Below are 20058 nucleotides of genomic sequence, written 5' to 3' on the forward strand. Positions count from 1 at the left end.
TTAAAATTGCATATAACTAAACAATAACCATAGTAAAAAAGTCTCTACTGGATAGTCATTTTAACTCATATTGATCTTTGACACTTTCCTATTTGTTTTTATCTCAGCAATACTTAAAAGCAGTTATAGCAAATTAAATAATTCCATAAACTTGACCTGTTTTGGACTACCGTTATTTATGCAGGTCTCACGTGTGCAGTTTGCAATAAACTCATATTACAAAAAATATGTATTTTTATTTCATACTACATTATAGAAAGCTGTTTGCATAAATTACTTTCAATGCCACTTCACCCACAGACAGAAACTGTCCACAACTCTTTTTTCTGACATAAAGCAATCAATTGCCTTCCTGAATGGCCGACGTGCTTTGCAGCCAGTTAGATGCTTTGAGCTTGAAGCCACTGCTGTGGTGTAATGACTCTAATTACTGCTCTTGGACTACCACATGTCAACACAGTGAATGACAGCAGAAGACAGGTAATATTTATGTGATTATGTTATTAATAGGGGTGGGTGTCAGGACAGAGGATCTGTATTGCAATATATTGCAATACTGAAGACAATACTGCGATATGTATAGCAAGACATATTGAAATTCAACCCGAATGACGCAGATGCTGAGTTTTTGCTACCAGAATAAATCTACTTGTATAAAATGTGCTTTTTGTCATTTTTATGGAATTTCAAGTATTAGAATGTAGGCTGACAAATTAAACTTTCATATGAAATGCCCAATTTTGTTGGATCCTCTTAAGTATGTGCATGTGCTCCCAATTTGAAAAATAGAAAAACATTCAAATCAAAATCAAATCAATTCAGAAAACATATAAAGTAGTTATGTATTAAAACAGCAACAACAACATGAACTGCTTTAATTGTGTAAATACTTTTTGTGCAACTGGAAACAGACGCACACCGAATATTCAAGTAGCTTTGAAAGATCGTCTTCTGTTAAAACCATTTCACATGCTCAGTTTATTGACATTTGCACTGATGTTGACAGTCTTACCTGCAACATTTCTCCTGTGTTCATGTCTCCTATGACGGGCTCTGATCTTTACATAGGCAGTGTAGTGACCTCCCCGCATCGAGCCACTGTGCTCTACTATTCCATATAGACTGTACAGCACTCTCTCTCTCTCCACAATATTCTAAAATGATACAAACACCATACAGAACATGATGCATTAAAAATCACATGGATAGTTTACTTTGAATTTTAACCCCCACATTGTAGTTTCACATAATATTACTATTTTGTTTTAGATCTATAGATGAATGTTAGTAACATAATCCCCCGCCATGAGTGTAAATAAATACATTTGAGATATCAGTAACTTAAAGTAGATTATAATTCTTTATACTTTACGTTTGTATTCATTTCAATATTTCTTGCATAGGTAACACTGTGTAACAAAAAAAATAATAATTGTTCCTGGGTAGTAAGTGTTATTTCCTAATTGTTTATGCCTCAAAAGTATAGAACATGGCTATTATTCCCCACAAACTTTGCTTTTGTGACCAGGACAGTGATATTTCAAAATATCACTATTTCCAATGGGAAAACGGGCAAATTTGTGTCTTTTCGTCAAAAAACATTCAACATATGAATCCAAATTAACATGTATTTATACTAAAGTAATACAAAAATGACTACAAAAGATCTAGAAGTGAGTAGTTTTTCGAGATTTACGATTATACTGTAAATTTAGAGTATAATTGTAAATCTCGAAAAACGACTCACTTCTAAATCTTTTGTAGTCATTTTTGTATTACTTTAGAATAAATACATGTTAATTTGGATTCATATGTTGTTTTTTTCTGACTTTATGTGAACAAAAAGACACACATTTGCCTGTTTTCCCATTGGAAATAGTGATATTTTGAAATATCACTGTCCTGGTCACAAAAGCAAAGTCTGTGGGGAATAATAGCCATTTTCTATACTTTTGAGGCATAAGCAATTAGGAAATAACACTTACTACCCAGGAACAAAAATTGTGTTACATAGTATAATTAAGACTTGTATTTACAGCAGACATGTTTATATATTTGACCTATTAAATACTTACCTTGCATGAAGTAGAACAGAATGGTGCTAAATCCAAAACCATTGGGAAGTCCACATGACGATTTACTTTGCGCAGACTCATACCTGCCTAAATAAATTACAATATAAAACAACAAAGCAAGCTTACATGGTGCAGAAAGAGCTGTCAAATGCTGTGTGATTTTAACAATAAACTCACTGATAAATTTTCTGTGCTGTACCAATCCGTGCATTATCACAAAAGAAACTTGACTCAAAGCAGAGAACTCTTCTGCTGAGTGTAGGTAGAGGGAAAGAAACGAAGCCAGCAGCAGTTGTGAAAGAGGATTATTTGAATATGACACAAGGATATCATGTTCAGAGTTCTCCTATTTGACACAAGTTTCTATTCCATTAGCTACATAGGTCTCAAATGTGCAGTTTTGAAAGAAACACATGTTTAGAAAATATGTATTTTTTTTTTTTTTTAAATCTTAAAACAAGATATCTGGTAATACATTACTTTATAAAAAATTCTCAGTTTCTCTGCCTTATTCTCAGGATATTTGTTATACTTGCACTTCCTGGGTCATTTCACACAAGGTGTTTTCAAAGTTAAAGCACATTACTGGCTCAAAGCAAATTAGTCAATACAGGAAGCAGAAGGCTGGTTAATAAAGGGAAATAACCCATTGAAGGGTTGGACAATTTAACCTTGTTAACCAAGTGTAGCACCAGAAAGTGTAGTAACATTGCTAATGCTAATAAGTGGTAAACATTGGTCAGCACTACTTTAAGTGTGATCATAATAACAAGCAACTTCATACCTGGTGAAACCGTTTGAGATGAAGAGTTACAATGGGAGGGAGAGCAGAGATGAGCATTTGTTTACGAGCATTGGTGTAAACATTTTCTGCTTTTCTCTCGGCTATGAAAAAAAAAACAAGAGTAAAACGTTACGAAAGCATATTAAACTAAATCCATGGTGGTTATTGTCTTGTCAAGGTATCAACCCCCTTCGAGTTGTATTATGGTACCTAGTCACCTATTACAATCACAAATTCAAACACTACCAGGTACTTGCAATGACGGCTTCAGTTCAATATTACAGAACATACATCAATTGAATGTTGGTTGTAACACTGAAATCACTATGTAACAAATCCCATGTAGGAAAGGCCTAAAATGCAAAAAGTGTCCATGTGGCACAGTGGGTAATTGCGCCAATATTTCAAAAAATAATTTGTGAAATGGGTATTTATCAAAAAGACTGAACAGCTCCCTCACCCCCTAAGAAGGTGGTCCCTGAATGGGGATCTTGCTGTACACTTAATTCATGTTGAAAGAACAAAGGCACATTCAGAAAAATATAAAGAATACTTACCAGTTGTAATGGTCCTCTTCTGGTGTTTCTGACGCTTCTCTGTACAGTTCTCACACAGCAGCTTATTGTTGCCCATTAGCAGCTCCACTGAAGTAAACTGATATAGACATGACTGGACAGAGCACTCTTTAGAACTGGGTACGTAGCTATGGGAGAGTGACTGGAAAGCTATTTGAGGATTCTGGGATATCAAGGGCTTTTCCTTGGCTGAATCTTTACTGTGTGAAACGCTGCCTGTTTGTTCCTGCTGATTCGGGCTACTGCACAATGTTTCACTTATGTTATTGTTCAGGCTGAGTCTGGACACTGCACATGTGAGAGGCTCGTTACGATTGCAGTCTTTATACTTGCTGTGCAAAGAGTCACTCTTTAAGGGGGAGTGATTTGAACTGTCAGTCTTGATGTAATCAACAGTGCTGCTGTTTAAAGTTTGCTTTGAAGGGCACTCACTTTCTGAAGCCTCGCTATCTGCATCATTACTGCTATCTAAATTACTCCCATCTTTCTCACTGCCATTAGCTGCCACCTTCTTACTACCAGCCTCCCTATAAATGCATTTCAGATCTGCAGGACAGTCATCTTCATCATTACCGCTTTCTTCAGTACCGAATGAACATTTGTCTGGTGTCTTTTGGGATCTTAGATGATTCTAGATAAAGCAAAAGACAGAGTACACAAATCAAAGGCTGATCAAATTAATTTCAAACCCGCTTTTTAAATTTTTTTTTTCTAAGTATTAAAAAAAAAAAAAAAAAAAAAAAAAAAAAAAACAAACAAACAGTAATGTAATGTATAGTACACTGGTATATGTCACTCAGTTAAATACCCAGGTAACAATAAAGTGGTGTGTCTGCCAGCACATGTCACTTCAATACCATATTTTAACAAAATATCTAAAAACAGGGATTGTATGCTGTATGATCCACTAACCGAAGTAGAGCTCAGTAGAACTATTGGTACTTCTACTTAGTAGCTACGCTAACAGGTCACAAATGCTATCAGTGCAAACACTTTAGATTTGAAATACATTTTCATCGATCAACATCTTTTACGTAAGGCTTGAATTGTAGGAATAGAACTGAAGCTCTGTTTCTACCAAACTGTACAGTAAATATCAAATTCCTTGTAGCAAGAACAGGTTACAAGTATCTGACAGACATGTCTCTGTTTGAAACGTAGAAATACTTGCACAGACAGTTTCATATTTTGTATGAGTGCTAATAACAACATTCGTGACATATAGGCTACACAGAAGATAGTTCTATCATTTTATAGCACAGATACAATACCCCCACCTCCAATGATTTAATTTAATTCCATAAATTCTGTACATTAACAGCTACCTTGTCCTTTCCTGCAGCATGTTTCTTGGTATTTTTTGAAGGATGAACAAGGGTAGGTGATGTTGCCTCTTCTGAAAGTTCCCTTTCTTGAAGCTTGCTAAATTTTGTTGTTCTTCCAGGATTTGCAGGTTTAGAAACCTTAACGATAGAACATAACAGCTTTATTAAAACAAAGAATGAAAATGTAAAAGTGTTGCGTTGTTTGAGCCTAAAGACATATAAATTCCCTGTTACAGCTGGAAATACAAAATTAGAGTGGTCAGTCTCGTAAATACAGCAAACAGATCACATTAACCTACATCCACTGCATGCACATGTTAACTGTGACACACGGATGGACCAACGGCCAGGTTTCCCAGGTTTTCATACTCTTAACTGTGTAAAATAGTACTCAGTTATCTAGTCCGTGCCACATATGTACATAAAGATATGTGGACAGGCATCTACTTATATCTGATACAGTCAGCAAAAGAAAGTCCTAAGCAAGTTCAAGTTTTTAACATCCTAAAAGTAGCTGACAAAGTTAGCACTATTTAATATTTTCCCTGCAATACAGAGACCAGAACCAGAGGATACAGTTGGAAACTTAGGACAGACAGGTCAGAGGGTAAGGCGTGTGTATGGAATAGGTTACCAAGCCATATTGTTGCTTGCGAGTCACTGGGATTCTTGATATATAAAGCCACATTTAACTGTTTAAGTAGTTCATAGTTTATGATCGACAACACTGTCAACTTACCCTTTCTTCAATTATTGGGAGAGATAAATCAATGAAAGCTTCTTTGACAGTAGAAATCTAAAATAAAAAATAATGGTCATGTCACAACTGAAATTTTGCTGTTTAACTGGATCATCAGAATTTCACTCTCTAACAAGTTCTCAATTACTGAAAATAAATTCAAGAAACAAATTAAAACATTAATACAGAAAATAACTAGTGATAATCTAACTTCTTTATTTTAAATTTTAAACATTACCACAGCAATCAATGTCATGAAATACAGTACACAGAAAGTCACTTTGAACACACACACACACACATTTTTTTAATTGTATTTATTTATATACCTACATGTTCACATTCCTCACACATGATAGTATTAGTCAATTCTCCAACAAAGATCTGGTCAACAAAATTCATCTTTACACCTTCTTTGCCAAATGCTGTGAAAACATACATACATTTAGTTGAGCTAATCCGACAGGACTACAACATTATTATCATACAGTATACATATATTCAGATTTGTGTTTTCTAAATATCATTGAAAAGGAGATTTTATTTTTGACCACAGTATAACATCCAAATGATTCCCACCCAATCTGTTCTGTTCCCACCCCACTGTTCTGTCTATACATTTTGGAGGAATTCTACTCAAAGTTTTAGTTAATATACACACACATATATACACACACACACACACACACACATATATATGTGTGTGTGTGTATATATATATATATACACATATACACACACACACACACACATATATATATATATATATATATATATATATATATATATATATATATATATATATATATATATATATATATATATATATATATATATATATAAACAAAAAATGTTTAGTATTTTTTATAATTGTATCTTACATATTAGCTTTGATATATTCAACGGGTTATTCATGAAACTCTTTGTGAGCTTCTGAGGCATTAAAAGGGTTAATCCATGTACAACAGCTAAAATAAGTAGAAGCAATTTTCTACACAATGAGAGTTGGAAAGAATCAAGCCACACAGGGGTTAAATGCATATGAGAAGCACCACAGAATAGGTTAACAGGTTAATAATAAACAGAATCAATCCAACCTTAATGCACATTGTTAAACTTGTGGTTGACACTAGATGGCAATAATGAGCTGTAACCATTGTAAACGTGCCATACAAGAGGCTGCTAACCTTTCACTTGCCGCTTTGTTTCTTCATCTGCAGTCTTCTCAGTTGGGTTATTAAATGACTTCAGGATACTAGCTTTTATACGCTGTTAAGTCAAACGAACAGACAAAATAAATTTTAAATAAATAAGTCCTAGTACTGTTGCCATTTGATTTCAAATTTGTTTAAAGAGATGTATTATTAGTAGTATACTCTATGACTAGCTGGGTACACCAATAGGATATAGGTCCTGTCCATCACCAGACAGAAGGATATCTACATCATCAGATGGAAATTAACGTAAATGGATGGAGATGCAGATGGATCACATTAGTTTACTGTAAAGCTACATCTTAGTTGGTGCTTATCTTGGCAAGAGCGGAGTTCAAATCAGCATTTTAACATCTACTTTCATGTAACAGAAATCTAGACTGTTCTCTTCAGTTGCTCCAAATGTTTCTTTGTTTTTTTACACGGCTATTTTTTAATAAAAACATATCTGCCGTTACACTATATCACATTTAAAGTATTCAGAACTTGTTATCAAGGACATCCACCGCGATCTTTACTAGCGTATAATTAAAAACAGTTTTGTACATTGTATTGTACCGTGTCATTGTTTAAACAGAACAAACTTGAAACCAGAATAATGAATGCTGCCGCTGTTGTTGGTATTTGAAAGATTATGCTGTAGGTTATGCAATGGTTCTATATTCATGCATGCAAAAAGTGGGCAAATTCAAAGCAATACGGAAAAACGTATTAAAACAAATGTACTGCCCTCAAGTACTTTTTTTTTTTTAAATATGTGTTTTTGCTTTGTTGATGTTTCTGTGCTAAAGTCAATAAATAACATTTTTACAATTTTTCAACAACTAGAGAACACTTTGTCAAAATGTGTATTTGTCCCCCAATGTCTTTACAGAATGTGACATGGTCAGTGACTCTTCTTCATTTGCCTTTTTATCCTTAAGCGAACAATAAAGACAGAGCAGCAATCAATAGATAATTGGCCAAGCTGTACACACTAAATGGGCTTAGGACGAAACAAGAAGCCTCCTTTTGTTACACTCAGTGCATTGGACCGTTTATTTAGGTCAAAAGCGTCATTACTGAATGGGGTGCAAGACATTAATCAATTAGCAGCAGGATCTAGCTACTTCAGAACCCTGGTGAAAACCAATCCATTGGCTTCTGAATCAGGAAAAAAACATTTGCCCTCCAGTACTTTTTAACACTGGATTTTTATACAGTACATTGTTAGCAGTAGTGGGCTAAAAAAAGTATGATTTTCAAAAAAATTTGGCATGGATTTCATCCAAGTTTGGCTTTTTAATGTTAAAATAAATATAGGACTCTTAAGGGTGGATTTATTTATGTGTTAAATGACGTGCAACTGGTTCATTGTGAAAATAAACCTCCAGGAATTTTCATCAGCAGGCATATTTTATTTATCTATTTATTTTTTTAATTCGCTTAAATTCTTGAGAACCCTTGGGAATCGAGATAATGTGAAAGATAAAAATAGCAAATAATCATAAATCAGTCACAAGTGCAAAACCATTAATATATGCTTCTTAAATAATTGAATTTAATTTAAAAGTGGGACATAATGCAGTTCAGTACCCAAATCTCATTCATGTTTTTTTCTTTTCAACAGAATATGAAGTGAAAGCCTTATTCCAGCCATGCAATGATAGGCTTTGCTCCTGTGTTGAACAGTTCAGAAAGGGTCACAAAAGGAGACTCAAAGCAGGTACATGATCTGTGTTTAAAACACTTGCAGTTTAAGTCCAACAACAGGGCTAATCCCACCACATTATATGGTAAAAGGAGACTTGCATTTGAGAACCATAGAGGGTTAGTGGCCATAATAATTTTTTATGAGATTCTGGTGGCTGGTCCATCGCCGAAGGCTTTTCTCCCAATCTAAACCACATGGTAATGACACTTCACAACAATAGCTCGATTAACAGCTGTGGAGTTCCCAGGAAACACAATGCTGCTGTCTGAGTACTTGCGGTTTCTGAGTGGCACAACTGTCAATGCTCACAAGTTTGAATAAATCCATAGACCTGCCATTCTCATTTTGTCACAATGTCTACATTCCCACTGAGCAGTGATTGTGCTCCATTTTATTAGCTGTATCCCTCGCAGTGCTGCCTGAGGATATGAAGTGACTGTTAAAAAAAAAAAAAAATAACACTATTTGGACTAAAAAGGGTTTTAATTGCAGTGCACGGTGGGACCAACCCTGCACTTGTCAATGACAAGTTACCATAAAGCTACAGTACAAAAGCACACCAAATACATGAGCCAAATATGTAACCACTTGAAATGCAAATGCAAAACATCAACTGTGTCAATGTAGGTCATTTTCACAAATCCAACAGTAAGCAAAGAAAAACACACCATTAATTAGCATGCATGCACTACAGTCTGATAAATCATGTGGCTAAGAACTTTATTTTTTATTTTTTTAGAAGAGACTGATAGAAATCATTAGGTTATCAGCATAACCCTGGTTTGCTGAAATAGAAATGTAACCATTAACAAATGGGTATTTACCTCCTTGTGATGGTGCATGTCCCATCCCATGTAAACAAAATAAAAACTACAGCCTTGCTCGAGCCTATGTGGACGTTATGTTTTTAACAATTATTGCATACCTATTGTGGATGTATATTGTGAATTTTAACCAATGTAGTCACTGGTATAAACAAAAGAGAAAAATGTAAACAAAAGAAAACTATGTATTTACCTGTAAATGTGGAGGGGTGGTGAAGCAGGTTGAAATATGTAAGAGAAAGGAAAAAAGAAAATGGTTAGTAATTTAAAAAGAACTGTACTGAATACTGAAAGCCATTCTCTTTGAAAAGGTGCACATTTTCATAGAGATGCGTCAACACTATTTCGGTACCTAAAGTGGATATAAAGGAAAACAAACAGAGAATTACCAGATTTTTTAAAAGAAAACCTTTTGTTTGTAAAAGTTTGTTAATGGTGATTACACCAGCACTGTGCGGGACGCAGCACAAAGGGATATCCACTAGAAAGTGTCCTGGGTGCATCAGCTCATTCTTAGTGGTCAGGATTAGGGTTAGGTATTCGGTTAGAGTTAGGTTTTAGGGCTGGGGTTGCTTAAGGTTAGGATTTATTTTTGTTGTGCATTATAATTTAGAATATTTTATTTTAATAATAGTGTTTACTATTATTCATTTGTATTCAAATGCGAGTAGTTTTTTACTTTATTCTTGGTTGGTTCCAAGAGGAAGAGTTACCTGAGTTCAGGTATAAAAGGGAGGTTGGAGATAAGAGGAGTTCATTTTTGTAGAGGCGCTAGATTTCTTGCCCTGATTAAGCCTACATACCGGTTTTGTTTAAAGATGACATAATTAATCCTGCACTTTTTTTTTTCTTTTTGAGATGTACAGTTATATTTGTTTTCTTTAAAAGTTTTGATTGAGTTTTGCTCTGTTTGCTTAAAAAATAATAATACAATATTTTATTTTATCTGTTGTCAGCCTGCTTTCCTGCATTGAACATCTACAAGACCACTTGGCTAACTCTACACTCCTAAAGACCCAAATCCTGAATATTGTATACCAAAGCTGCTCTTTGAGCCTGTGATGCAGTCGAGACCCTGCCCTCGAGGGATGAAAAGGACTGCGCTCACATAATTTTTCCTTCAAGCCTGCTGCAATCATGGATGCAGCGACCTTGAAGGTTAATGGTTACATTTCTGTTTCAGTGAATTATTATGATAACCTAACGTTCCCTTTCAAGTACAAAATGTAACCATTACCAAACAGGTGAGTGTACCAAAGCCGTCTCAAGGGCAAAATTGCAGATGACTGGAATGCTATAAGGCTAAGCCAAAGGCTGCTTTGTGCATTACCATTCGAAACCCCAGTAACAAGTAGCTAGGATGAAAAAATTGAGGGAAATTTTCACTTCTGCCTGTGTTGTGTCAACTGAGAAGCCGTCCTTAGCACTGTAGTTCCAAAGCCAGGGTTTTAAGGATCTATGTCATGAAGTCTGTAGAACCTAGTGAGGGTATGGGGAGTAGCCCATAACACTGCATTGAAAAATTATTTGACAGATGCAACCTGGAATAAAGTCCACAAAGTTGCCATGCCTCTGGTACAATGGGCAGTGAGCTTGTCTGGAGGGGGCACGTTGTCCAGCTCATAGGCAGTCCTGACTGTGTCTGCTATACATTTGGACAGCCTCTGCTTAGACAGGGCTTGACCGTGGGACTTTGCCCCATAGCAGACAAAAAATTGTTCAGACTGCCTCCAACTTTTTGTCCTGTCAACATAATACGCTAGGGCTCACACTAAACAGAGCGTATGGAGCTGTCACACTCTATCAGACTGGAATGGAGGTGGATGAAAGCCTTCAATTCCACAGACTGGTTGAATGAAATGGCGAGATAGTCTTTGGCAAAAAAAGGACTGGTACAGAGCGTAGCCTTTGCCCTGGCTTCTGCAAAAATTAAGCAGGCTTTCGCAACTGAGAATACCTGCACCTCACTCACCCGCATTGCACAGATGACTGCAAGCAAGAAAGTGACTTTAAGTGATACAAATTTCAGCTCAGATGAATGCAAGGGCTCAAGCGGAGGCTTCATGAGTGCATGAAGCACCACGTAAGCCTCCAGCGAGGAACAATATCCTTCATAGGTGGCCAAAGACACCAAGCTCCTTTCAAAAACTGCCCGCCAGGAAGTGAGCTCCTGGGGAAGATCTTAACATGGCAAGCTGAAATAGCTCCCTGAGAAATGGCCCTGGGCCTGTGGCAGCAAATTCCAAGGGTTGCTGCTTAGCCTGTGGCTTGGCCTGCACCTTGCGTCTCTTGCAGGGCAGCAGAACCTATTAAAGCCTCCACGGTGAGCATCATCAAATTAGGCACCTGGACCTCAAGTGGCAGAAAATAGGCCAGGCCCAGTTTTTCTGCATCACACACCCTATACAGGGCTTCCATCACTCGGGAAACAGCAGGAACTGTTGCCTGACTGATCCAGGAAGACTGGACCATAGAGAAAATCCAGGTGAACTGGGGGAATATGGGAGAGGCGGTAGGCTTGTCAAAAACTGACTGCCTTGTTTCCCTGCTGTAGGCAATGGCACTTGCAATATTGCAGTGGCCCTCTTGATTAGCGGTATGAGCTCTGCCGACAGGGACAACTTAACCACAGGATAGGTGCCGTCTGAATCCACATCCTCAGTCGGGAATGCCAGCTACCCAGATCTTTTCCATCTGCTCAGAATCTGCAGATCGCCTAGAATGGCAACTCTTCTTCCTCTTCCGCAGGGGAGAGGAAGGAGAGGCAGAGCTTGAGGAGGATAAGGAAGACCTTGAAGATGGTTTACTGCCTGGGTTACTTTCCCGGGTGCATCGTCTGCTCTTCCTAGACGCAGTACCTTGGGGTGAAGACGCAGCCATCTCACTAAGAGAGGGTGATGAGGAAGAGCGCTGAGCAGTAGTAAGGGACGCAGAACACTGCGGGATAACCTTTTCTCAAAAGCAAAAATGAGAAATGAAAAAAAGCTCCAGCCTGAGCTATGCAGTCTGGGGTTGGGTTCAAAGTCAGCCGACTTATGTTGCTGGATCCCTGGGAAGCAGCGACTTGAGCTGCTGGCTTCACGCAGGTAAACATGGCCGCAGCGGGACATAGCAAGCAATAGGGTGTAGTGCACACAAAAACACGCAAATAGAAAAACTATTACAGTGATCAGGTAAATATCACATATAATTTGTGTAAAACACAAAAAACTGTAAATATATATACAGATAGAAACAACTATGTACTTCTCTAAACAAGGCTCTCCGATTAGGCCAGTCTTGAAAGGAAAAATGGCGCCGAGATCTGTGAGTGCAGTCCTTTTCATCCTTCGCAGGCGGAGTCATGACTGAGTCACAGGATCAAAGAGCAGCTTTGGTATACAACATTCAAGATTCAGGTCTTTAGGAGGTAAATACCTATTCAGTAATGGTTACATTTCATACCTGAAAGGGAAACCTTTGTTACGTTAAACACAACCTACAGTAGTTGTTCAATGGGTAATTTTAAAGAAACACAAGACAGCAGCTCCCACAGAACTACATACTCGCCTTGTGATCAGGCTACAAAGAATTACTGTCTATAAGAAACACAAAGCTTTATTTCCTCATACACCTGAAAAAAGAAAACACTAGGCACCTAGGAGGGGAAACTGCAAGTTAATAATACTTATTATGTACAACAAAAAACAAAATAAACAAACAAACAAAAAACAGAGTAGCAATAGTTTACCTTTGTCTCTTCTACTCTCATAGCATCCAGAAGATAGTGTAGAAGTTCCTGGCTATCTTGCTGCTGGTAGCCCTTAAATCTGGGTGCTCTGTGATTTCAGGAAAAAAGCATTATATCCCAAAAACATAAAGATTAAACACACTTTCTGATCACTCGCACAACCTCTTTGGGTTACTCAGCTATCATCATTCATGGAATAACAACAGTACTCTATGCACATACTTGGGTGCTACATTTATTTATAACTTAGCTAAAATGTATATCAAATATTAAACACATGTTTACCACAAAAAAGGAGACTTACAAAGTGATGGTAATACAAAATACAATTATTTTGTTTCCTCTATGCACTTTAATTAAACAATATACTTGGTCAGGCACATACAATTAAGTGTGTATGTAACACCAGCACAAAAAATAAAACAGAAAAATGTGCACTCATGGGACTGGAAAGGTATAACTGCTTCTTAAGTAAATTAGTACTGTAGTCAAGTCTGTAGTTATTTTAGAGACTTTAGAATGAACTTACTACTGTAAAACAGCCCAGGACACTAATCATCCCCGATTTCAATTACCAAGCAGACAAGTGATGGCTGTGTTGGACAGTAATGATTAATTAATTAATTCAGGTTATTATTTTTGTGAAAATTAAAAGTGCGTTCATTTTTATAGATTTTTTTTTCTTTAATTAATCAATTTTGAAAGTACTTCACAAAAAGTGTAGATCTTTTATTGCAATTACTTAAGAATTAAAATATTATTTCCTAATGAATTCCAATAAAGTAACCCTCTGTTCGTTATAAATGATCCCCTTACTAACATGAACAGCTAGTAGTTTTATTATTATTATTATTATTATTATTATTATTATTATTAAACTGTGCACAGTAATACAAAACACATTGGAACCTAAATGCATATTATTAATTTGATAACAACATTGGGTTTTTTCCCTCATGTTTCTCAAAGAACGGAAAGAGTAATGCTATTCCGAAACAAAGACTCCAGCAGGTTGCAAGCATCAAGTGTCAATTTTAACACCTCAAACCTCCAACACCTAGCAAATGTATCCTCTAATGAGTTACTAAACATGCAGAGGACAGAGACATGAAGCCCTGAAATAAAATCCTACATACAGTACTATACTGGTTAATAATGAGCAATATTTTCTCCTTGAAACCATGCTTGAAGCAAGCCACTGGCCAGAATGGAAGACTCTTAGACACACAGATGTGCAGACATATGGGGGCCAGTCCCAATAAGCTACAACCTGTTGTACAGTGTCAACAGTATAATGACAGAACAGGTTGAATTGCTGTCAGTGGCCATAGAAATCTATGAACAGTTGCTTTGGATATTAAGGAAGACAGGCGGAGCTGCTTTTCCCCCCATTAACAGCACGTGAATGATCCATTTCTCTGTGTAATGTGCAAGACTTCAAGGAAAGGTCAAGGTACTGTAAAACTGAATTTGCCAGCCAAATAGCTGGCCCTTCTTATAAAACACTGTATAGCTTACAGTATAGAGGAACATCATATGACATATTTGTAAGTCACTGGCATTCACAAAATAAATTATATATATATATATATATATATATATATATATATATATATATATATATATATATATATATATATATATATATATATATATATATTTTTTTTTTTAAGATACATATATATATTTTTTTTATTAACACATTTATCTTCTTATTTACAGACCTATTCGGTTGTGATATATAGTTTTCAAATTGTAGCCATCAGTGTTTAAATTAATTAAATATTGTATCGTGAGGAATGTTTTTTTCACAAATGAAGGACAAGGATAGAAAATTCCATCAAAAATGATTTAAATTGTTTTGTGCTATTTTATTGTTTGTGATGTTCATTGTCTCAAGGTCATGACAGACTCAAACTAGAGTTTCTCCAACAATAGAACCCCTTCCTGCCAGAACGACATTTGCACAAACTGCAGCATGGTCAGGGCTGAAGTAAAAAAGCCTGCCACCTGCTTTCACTACTGGTGAAGACTGCATCCAAGGGAAAGCACACTCTGCTGTAGGGAAAAGTTAGAAGGGAAATTCTATCCAGATTCTTGACCATCAAAACAAGAAAAATCGGTGAGTCTTGCAGACAGGCATTATAGATTATGTTACAAGAAAAATCGTTAGTTTCAATTTTGGAAAGGAACTAATATTTTATTTGACTCCTGGAGACTAGGGGTGTGCCGATTCATCGATTCACACGGTGTACTTTTTCTTTATATGATTATCGATAGTTTCCCTTTTTTTTAAGTAAACTGTTGTCTGCTAACATAACATAAACATGCATTAATTTGTGTCTACACTGATAATTAGAGAAGATTATTTATTATCACATACTCTAGCAGCCTCACCTACCATTCATTCACTGTGTTCGGGGTGTTTTTGTCAAGTCAGCCGGTAGCTGAGTGAAATGGAAGCTCAGCGGAGGTGGGTTATTAATGCTGATACTCTCATCAGGGCGGGATTACCTGCACTGGCCGGTTTGAAATCCAGTGTGGGCTCGCATCATTTTCTATAAAAGTCACATTGTGTGTAAAATGTGTAAGGCTCAAATTTGCAAAAGAAAAAAAAAACACAACAAAAAAAAAAACTACTTTTTTGGGGTTTAGGCGGATTGGCACAAAAATGCTGCCTCTCCCTTTATAAGCATGAGTCAATATTTATGAATAAAATATGACAGCGGTTGGGGAAAAAAAAACATTTATCACGCGCTTTAATAAACTAAAGTGTGAGAAGGATAGGTAACGAAGAAGAAGGCTTGTAAGTTTAATTGAATACAAATTATTTTAACATAGGTGCTGTATTAACACCAGCAGAACATGGTAACCCCAGTTTCATACAACAGTTGAGACGGTGACCAGGCGTATTATGAAAACCTTTAGTATTTCATATCGGAAATTGCAGAATCAACTCAATGCAATTTAAACTTGTTTTTACTGAAAAATAATTGGTAACATGTAATCATAACAGCTGTCTGTGTTACATGCTGTCAGACCACGACTTCACTGACACTGAGCACTGGAGCTGCAGGACGCCGTTTCCCATGTTACACTGTACACACAATTGGAGGTGCCGTCACAAATTCCAGACACAACACTTGGAAAATATTTAAAATATAAACATGCCGAGTTTATTACAGTCATCAGCTGTACAGATTAACCGCTCAGCAGAATATGGTAACAAACAAGTGAGTATAGACTTTAAGTTACTGTTTCAATATCACTTTAGTGTCCTAATAAGTTGTGGTTTTTAAGCAGTTGAATATGGTAGCATTTGATCCTGTAGTGGCATCCAGCAAATTAATTTGGTGACCAATTTTTTTTGGCGTGAGCCATTGGCTTCTAAGACAAAAAACTTTGTCAGAAGCCATAACTTGTAATTTTGTTTTAAAGAAATTTATTTTAAAAGAACAGGAAACAAAAGCAAAACAGGTCATGAAGCTTATCTGACCAAAAGTGTAATTGCAAATACTTGTACACGCAAATGAGGCAATTGTGTGATTTTTATGCTTCATGCTTAATTTAGTGTATCGTGACCCTCATATTGCGATACGTATCTTATCGTGAAGACACTGCCAATACTCAGCCCTACTGGAAACTACGTCATACACCTCGGCACTGCAGATTCTGAAGATAACTATTGCGTTTAAAAAGAAATGGGTTGCCATTTCTTTATTCCTTTTCAGAAAAGCCATGACATTATTTACTATGACATTTACAATGAAAATGTTAAACTAGTCCTAACAAAAAAGTGTAGTTATGCTTTTGGGTCCGTAACTCAATGGGTAAACGCTGTTTCAATTGGATCAGTCAAAATTCAGTAAATCGGAAAACTCAGCTTAGCAGAAAACAAAACAGAAGTGCCCTGTAGCAATGTAGACAATCTGTCCCTGCCAAACGCCTGACAGCTGCAACACTAACAAAATTAACAGCGGATGAATTAACCATCCAAATATACTACAAAACCTTTTTTTCCTTACAATCCCTACCACTTCATTTAACCTCTCTGGAGTATGCATATTTATTAAATACACTAACTGCAGGTGAAATTGTAGGCCATCACACAAAAATGCTTTAAAAGGTATGATGGTAAGATGATTCATTTATGCATGTATGAGCATATACTTTGGAAATTTTTATCAAGCATGGTAATAGAATTACAATTTGCTGGTTGTATATTCTACAGGAATACGGGCAGTTTTAAACACACATTATAGAAACCATGTATTTTCATTATAAAAGCATGATATATGCCACTAATGAAATTGCATATATACAGTGGCTTGCGAAAGTATTGACCCCCCCCCTTGGCATTTTTCCTATTTTGTTGCCTTACAACCTAGAATTAAAATTGATTTTTTGGGGGTTTGTTCATTTGATTTACACAACATGCCTACCACTTTGAAGATAAATTTTTTTTATTGTGAAACAAACAAGAAATAAGACAAAAAAACAGAAAACTTGAACGTGCATAACTATTCACCCCCCCCAAAGTCAATACTTTGTACAACCACCTTTTACAGCAATTACAGCTGCAAGTCTCTTGGGGTATGTATCTATAAGTTTGGCACATCTAGCCACTGGGATTTTTGCCCATTCTTCAAGGCAAAACTGCTCCAGCTCCTTCAAGTTGGATGGGTTCCGCTGGTGTACAGCAATCTTTAAGTCATATCACAGATTCTCAATTGGATTGAGGTCTGGGCTTTGACTAGGCCATTCCAAGACATTTAAATGTTTTCCCTTAAACCACTTGAGTGTTGCTTTAGCAGTATGCTTATGGTCATTGTCCTGCTGGAAGGTGAACCTCCGTCCCAGTCTCAAATCTCTGGAATCTCTGGAAACAGGTTTTCCTCAATAATTTCCCTGTATTTAGCGCCATCCATCATTCCTTCAATTCTGACCAGTTTCCCAGTCCCTGACGATGAAAAACATCCCCACAGCATGATGCTGCCACCACCATGCTTCACTGTGGGGATGGTGTTCTCGGGGTGATGAGAGGTGTTGGGTTTGCGCCAGACATAGCGTTTTCCTTGATGGCCAAAAAGCTCAATTTTAGTCTCATCTGACCAGAGTACCTTCTTCCATATGTTTGGGGAGTTTCCCATATGCCTTTTGGCGAACACCAAACGTGTTTGCTTATTTTTTTCTTTAAGCAATGGCTTTTTTCTGGCCACTCTTCCGTAAAGCCCAGCTCTGTGGAGTGTACGGCTTAAAGTGGTCCTATGGACAGATACTCCAATCTCCGCTGTGGAGCTTTGCAGCTCCTTCAGGGTTATCTTTGGTCTCTTTGTTGCCTCTCTGATTAATGCCCTCCTTTCCTGGTCCATGAGTTTTGGTAGGCAGCCCTCTCTTGCCAGGTTTGTTGTGGTGCCATATTCTTTCCATTTTTTAATAATGGCTTTAATGGTGCTCCGTGGGATGTTCAAAGTTTCAGATATTTCTTTATAACCCAACCCAGATCTGTACTTTTCCACAACTTTGTCCCTGACCTGTTTGGAGAGCTCCTTGGTCTTCATGGTGTCGCTTGCTTGGTGGTGCCCCTTGCTTAGTGGTGTTGCAGACTCTGGGGCCTTTCAGAACAGGTGTATATATACTGAGATCATGTGACATATCATGTGACACTTAGATTGCACACAGGTGAACTTTATTTAACTAATTATGTGACTTCTGAAGGTAATTGGTTGCACCAGATCTTATTTAGAGGCTTAATAGCAAAGGGGGTGAATACATATGCATGCACCACTTTTCCGTTATTTATTTTTTAGAATTTTTTTAAACAAGATATTTTTTTCATTTCACTTCACCAATTTGGACTATTTTGTGTATGTCCATTACATGAAATCCAAATAAAAATCCATTTTAATTCCAGGTTGTAAGGCAACAAAATAGGAAAAATGCCAAGGGGGGTCAATACTTTTGCAAGCCACTGTATCATAGGATGTCAAAAGCCAAGCTCAATAAGTAACAGGTGAACTACAAAGAAAAGAAAAATGCTGAATGGCGATGGTACACAATGACACAGTCATGAAATTTTGCCCATTATGTTCCTTCTGGGCATTGATGTTTCCTATACACAAGTCTTAAGTGACCTTGAATCTCCTACAACTTAATGGCATATGTAATTAAACACTTTTCTAAAGAGTTTTTCATGAAGTAAATGCTATTTAGCTGACCAGTGAAGAAAGCACATGTAATAACATACAGCAAAAGAAAATCAAGCAGGTTAACCAGATATGAGCCCCCTTTCCTAAAACCATGGTGCCTGTCTCCCAGGATACTGTTACCATGTAGGTAATTTTCCATTTTGGACCTTATTATAGCTTCCATAAGTTTACATATAATAGAAGGCAGGCTTATTGGTCTGTAGTTACCTGGTTCGGTTTTGTCTCTCTTTTTACGATATCGTGGGATTTAAAAAACAAACAAACAAACAAAAAAACTAATGTACGTACTTTTTATTGCTAATACTGCTAAAAATACAAATCGCAGTATAATCAAGTTTATTTTATATTAAAGATACAACAAACCCTATTACATACCAATCATTGTCAATTTCATAGGCAAACACCAGACTGTGGTGTATTCCCATAAAAGACAGCAGTAAGTAATTCAATAAAACAAACACTATTAAAAGAAAACAAATAACTCAAAGTAGTATAAGCTCACTGTAAGGCAGCCATGTGTAAAAAAAAAAAAAAAATGCACTAGTGTTTTAACAGGTGTCTTTTTCCCGGATTTAATGTAAATTGCGTATTTTCTCCTAGATTTAACCAAAAAAAGTCCACATTTAGCTAAATATATAAGTTAACAAACACATTGTAAGGCAGCTCGGCAGAAATGCCAAATCAGAAGCGTCAATGAGTGTGGGCTTCGGCGGGGAGGGGGGGCAACAAAATGTATGCTAAGAAAAGGGGGCGTCATATAAAAAAGTTTGCACACAACTGCACTAAGGAACAAAAAGTTGCCAAGACATAGATAATGTAGAGAAAATATATATATATATGGTTGTACAAATACACAGCTCAATAACTATTCACAAACATCACATTATTTT

At 36.6% G+C, this 20058-nt stretch overlaps 1 protein-coding gene across 4 annotated transcripts in view; it reads right to left on the bottom strand.

Annotated features, from left to right (window-relative positions):
• The window catches only part of usp45 (ubiquitin specific peptidase 45), a 57553-nt gene that overhangs the window by 2756 nt on the left and 34739 nt on the right, over positions 1-20058 (bottom strand). For all 4 annotated transcript variants that reach the window (XM_041251195.1, XM_041251193.1, XM_041251192.1 and 1 more), the window contains 9 exons: positions 12960-13047; positions 6686-6767; positions 5832-5923; positions 5499-5555; positions 4760-4897; positions 3417-4065; positions 2860-2960; positions 2076-2162; positions 1013-1154 (listed from right to left, as the gene is read on the bottom strand). In XM_041251195.1, the coding sequence (XP_041107129.1) occupies positions 1013-1154; positions 2076-2162; positions 2860-2960; positions 3417-4065; positions 4760-4897; positions 5499-5555; positions 5832-5923; positions 6686-6767; positions 12960-13047 (1436 nt within the window). The remainder of the gene's footprint in view (positions 1-1012; positions 1155-2075; positions 2163-2859; positions 2961-3416; positions 4066-4759; positions 4898-5498; positions 5556-5831; positions 5924-6685; positions 6768-12959; positions 13048-20058) is intronic.

The sequence above is a fragment of the Polyodon spathula genome, chromosome 5 (assembly GCF_017654505.1).
Source record: "Polyodon spathula isolate WHYD16114869_AA chromosome 5, ASM1765450v1, whole genome shotgun sequence".
In the NCBI taxonomy this organism is placed as follows: Eukaryota; Metazoa; Chordata; class Actinopteri; order Acipenseriformes; family Polyodontidae; genus Polyodon; species Polyodon spathula.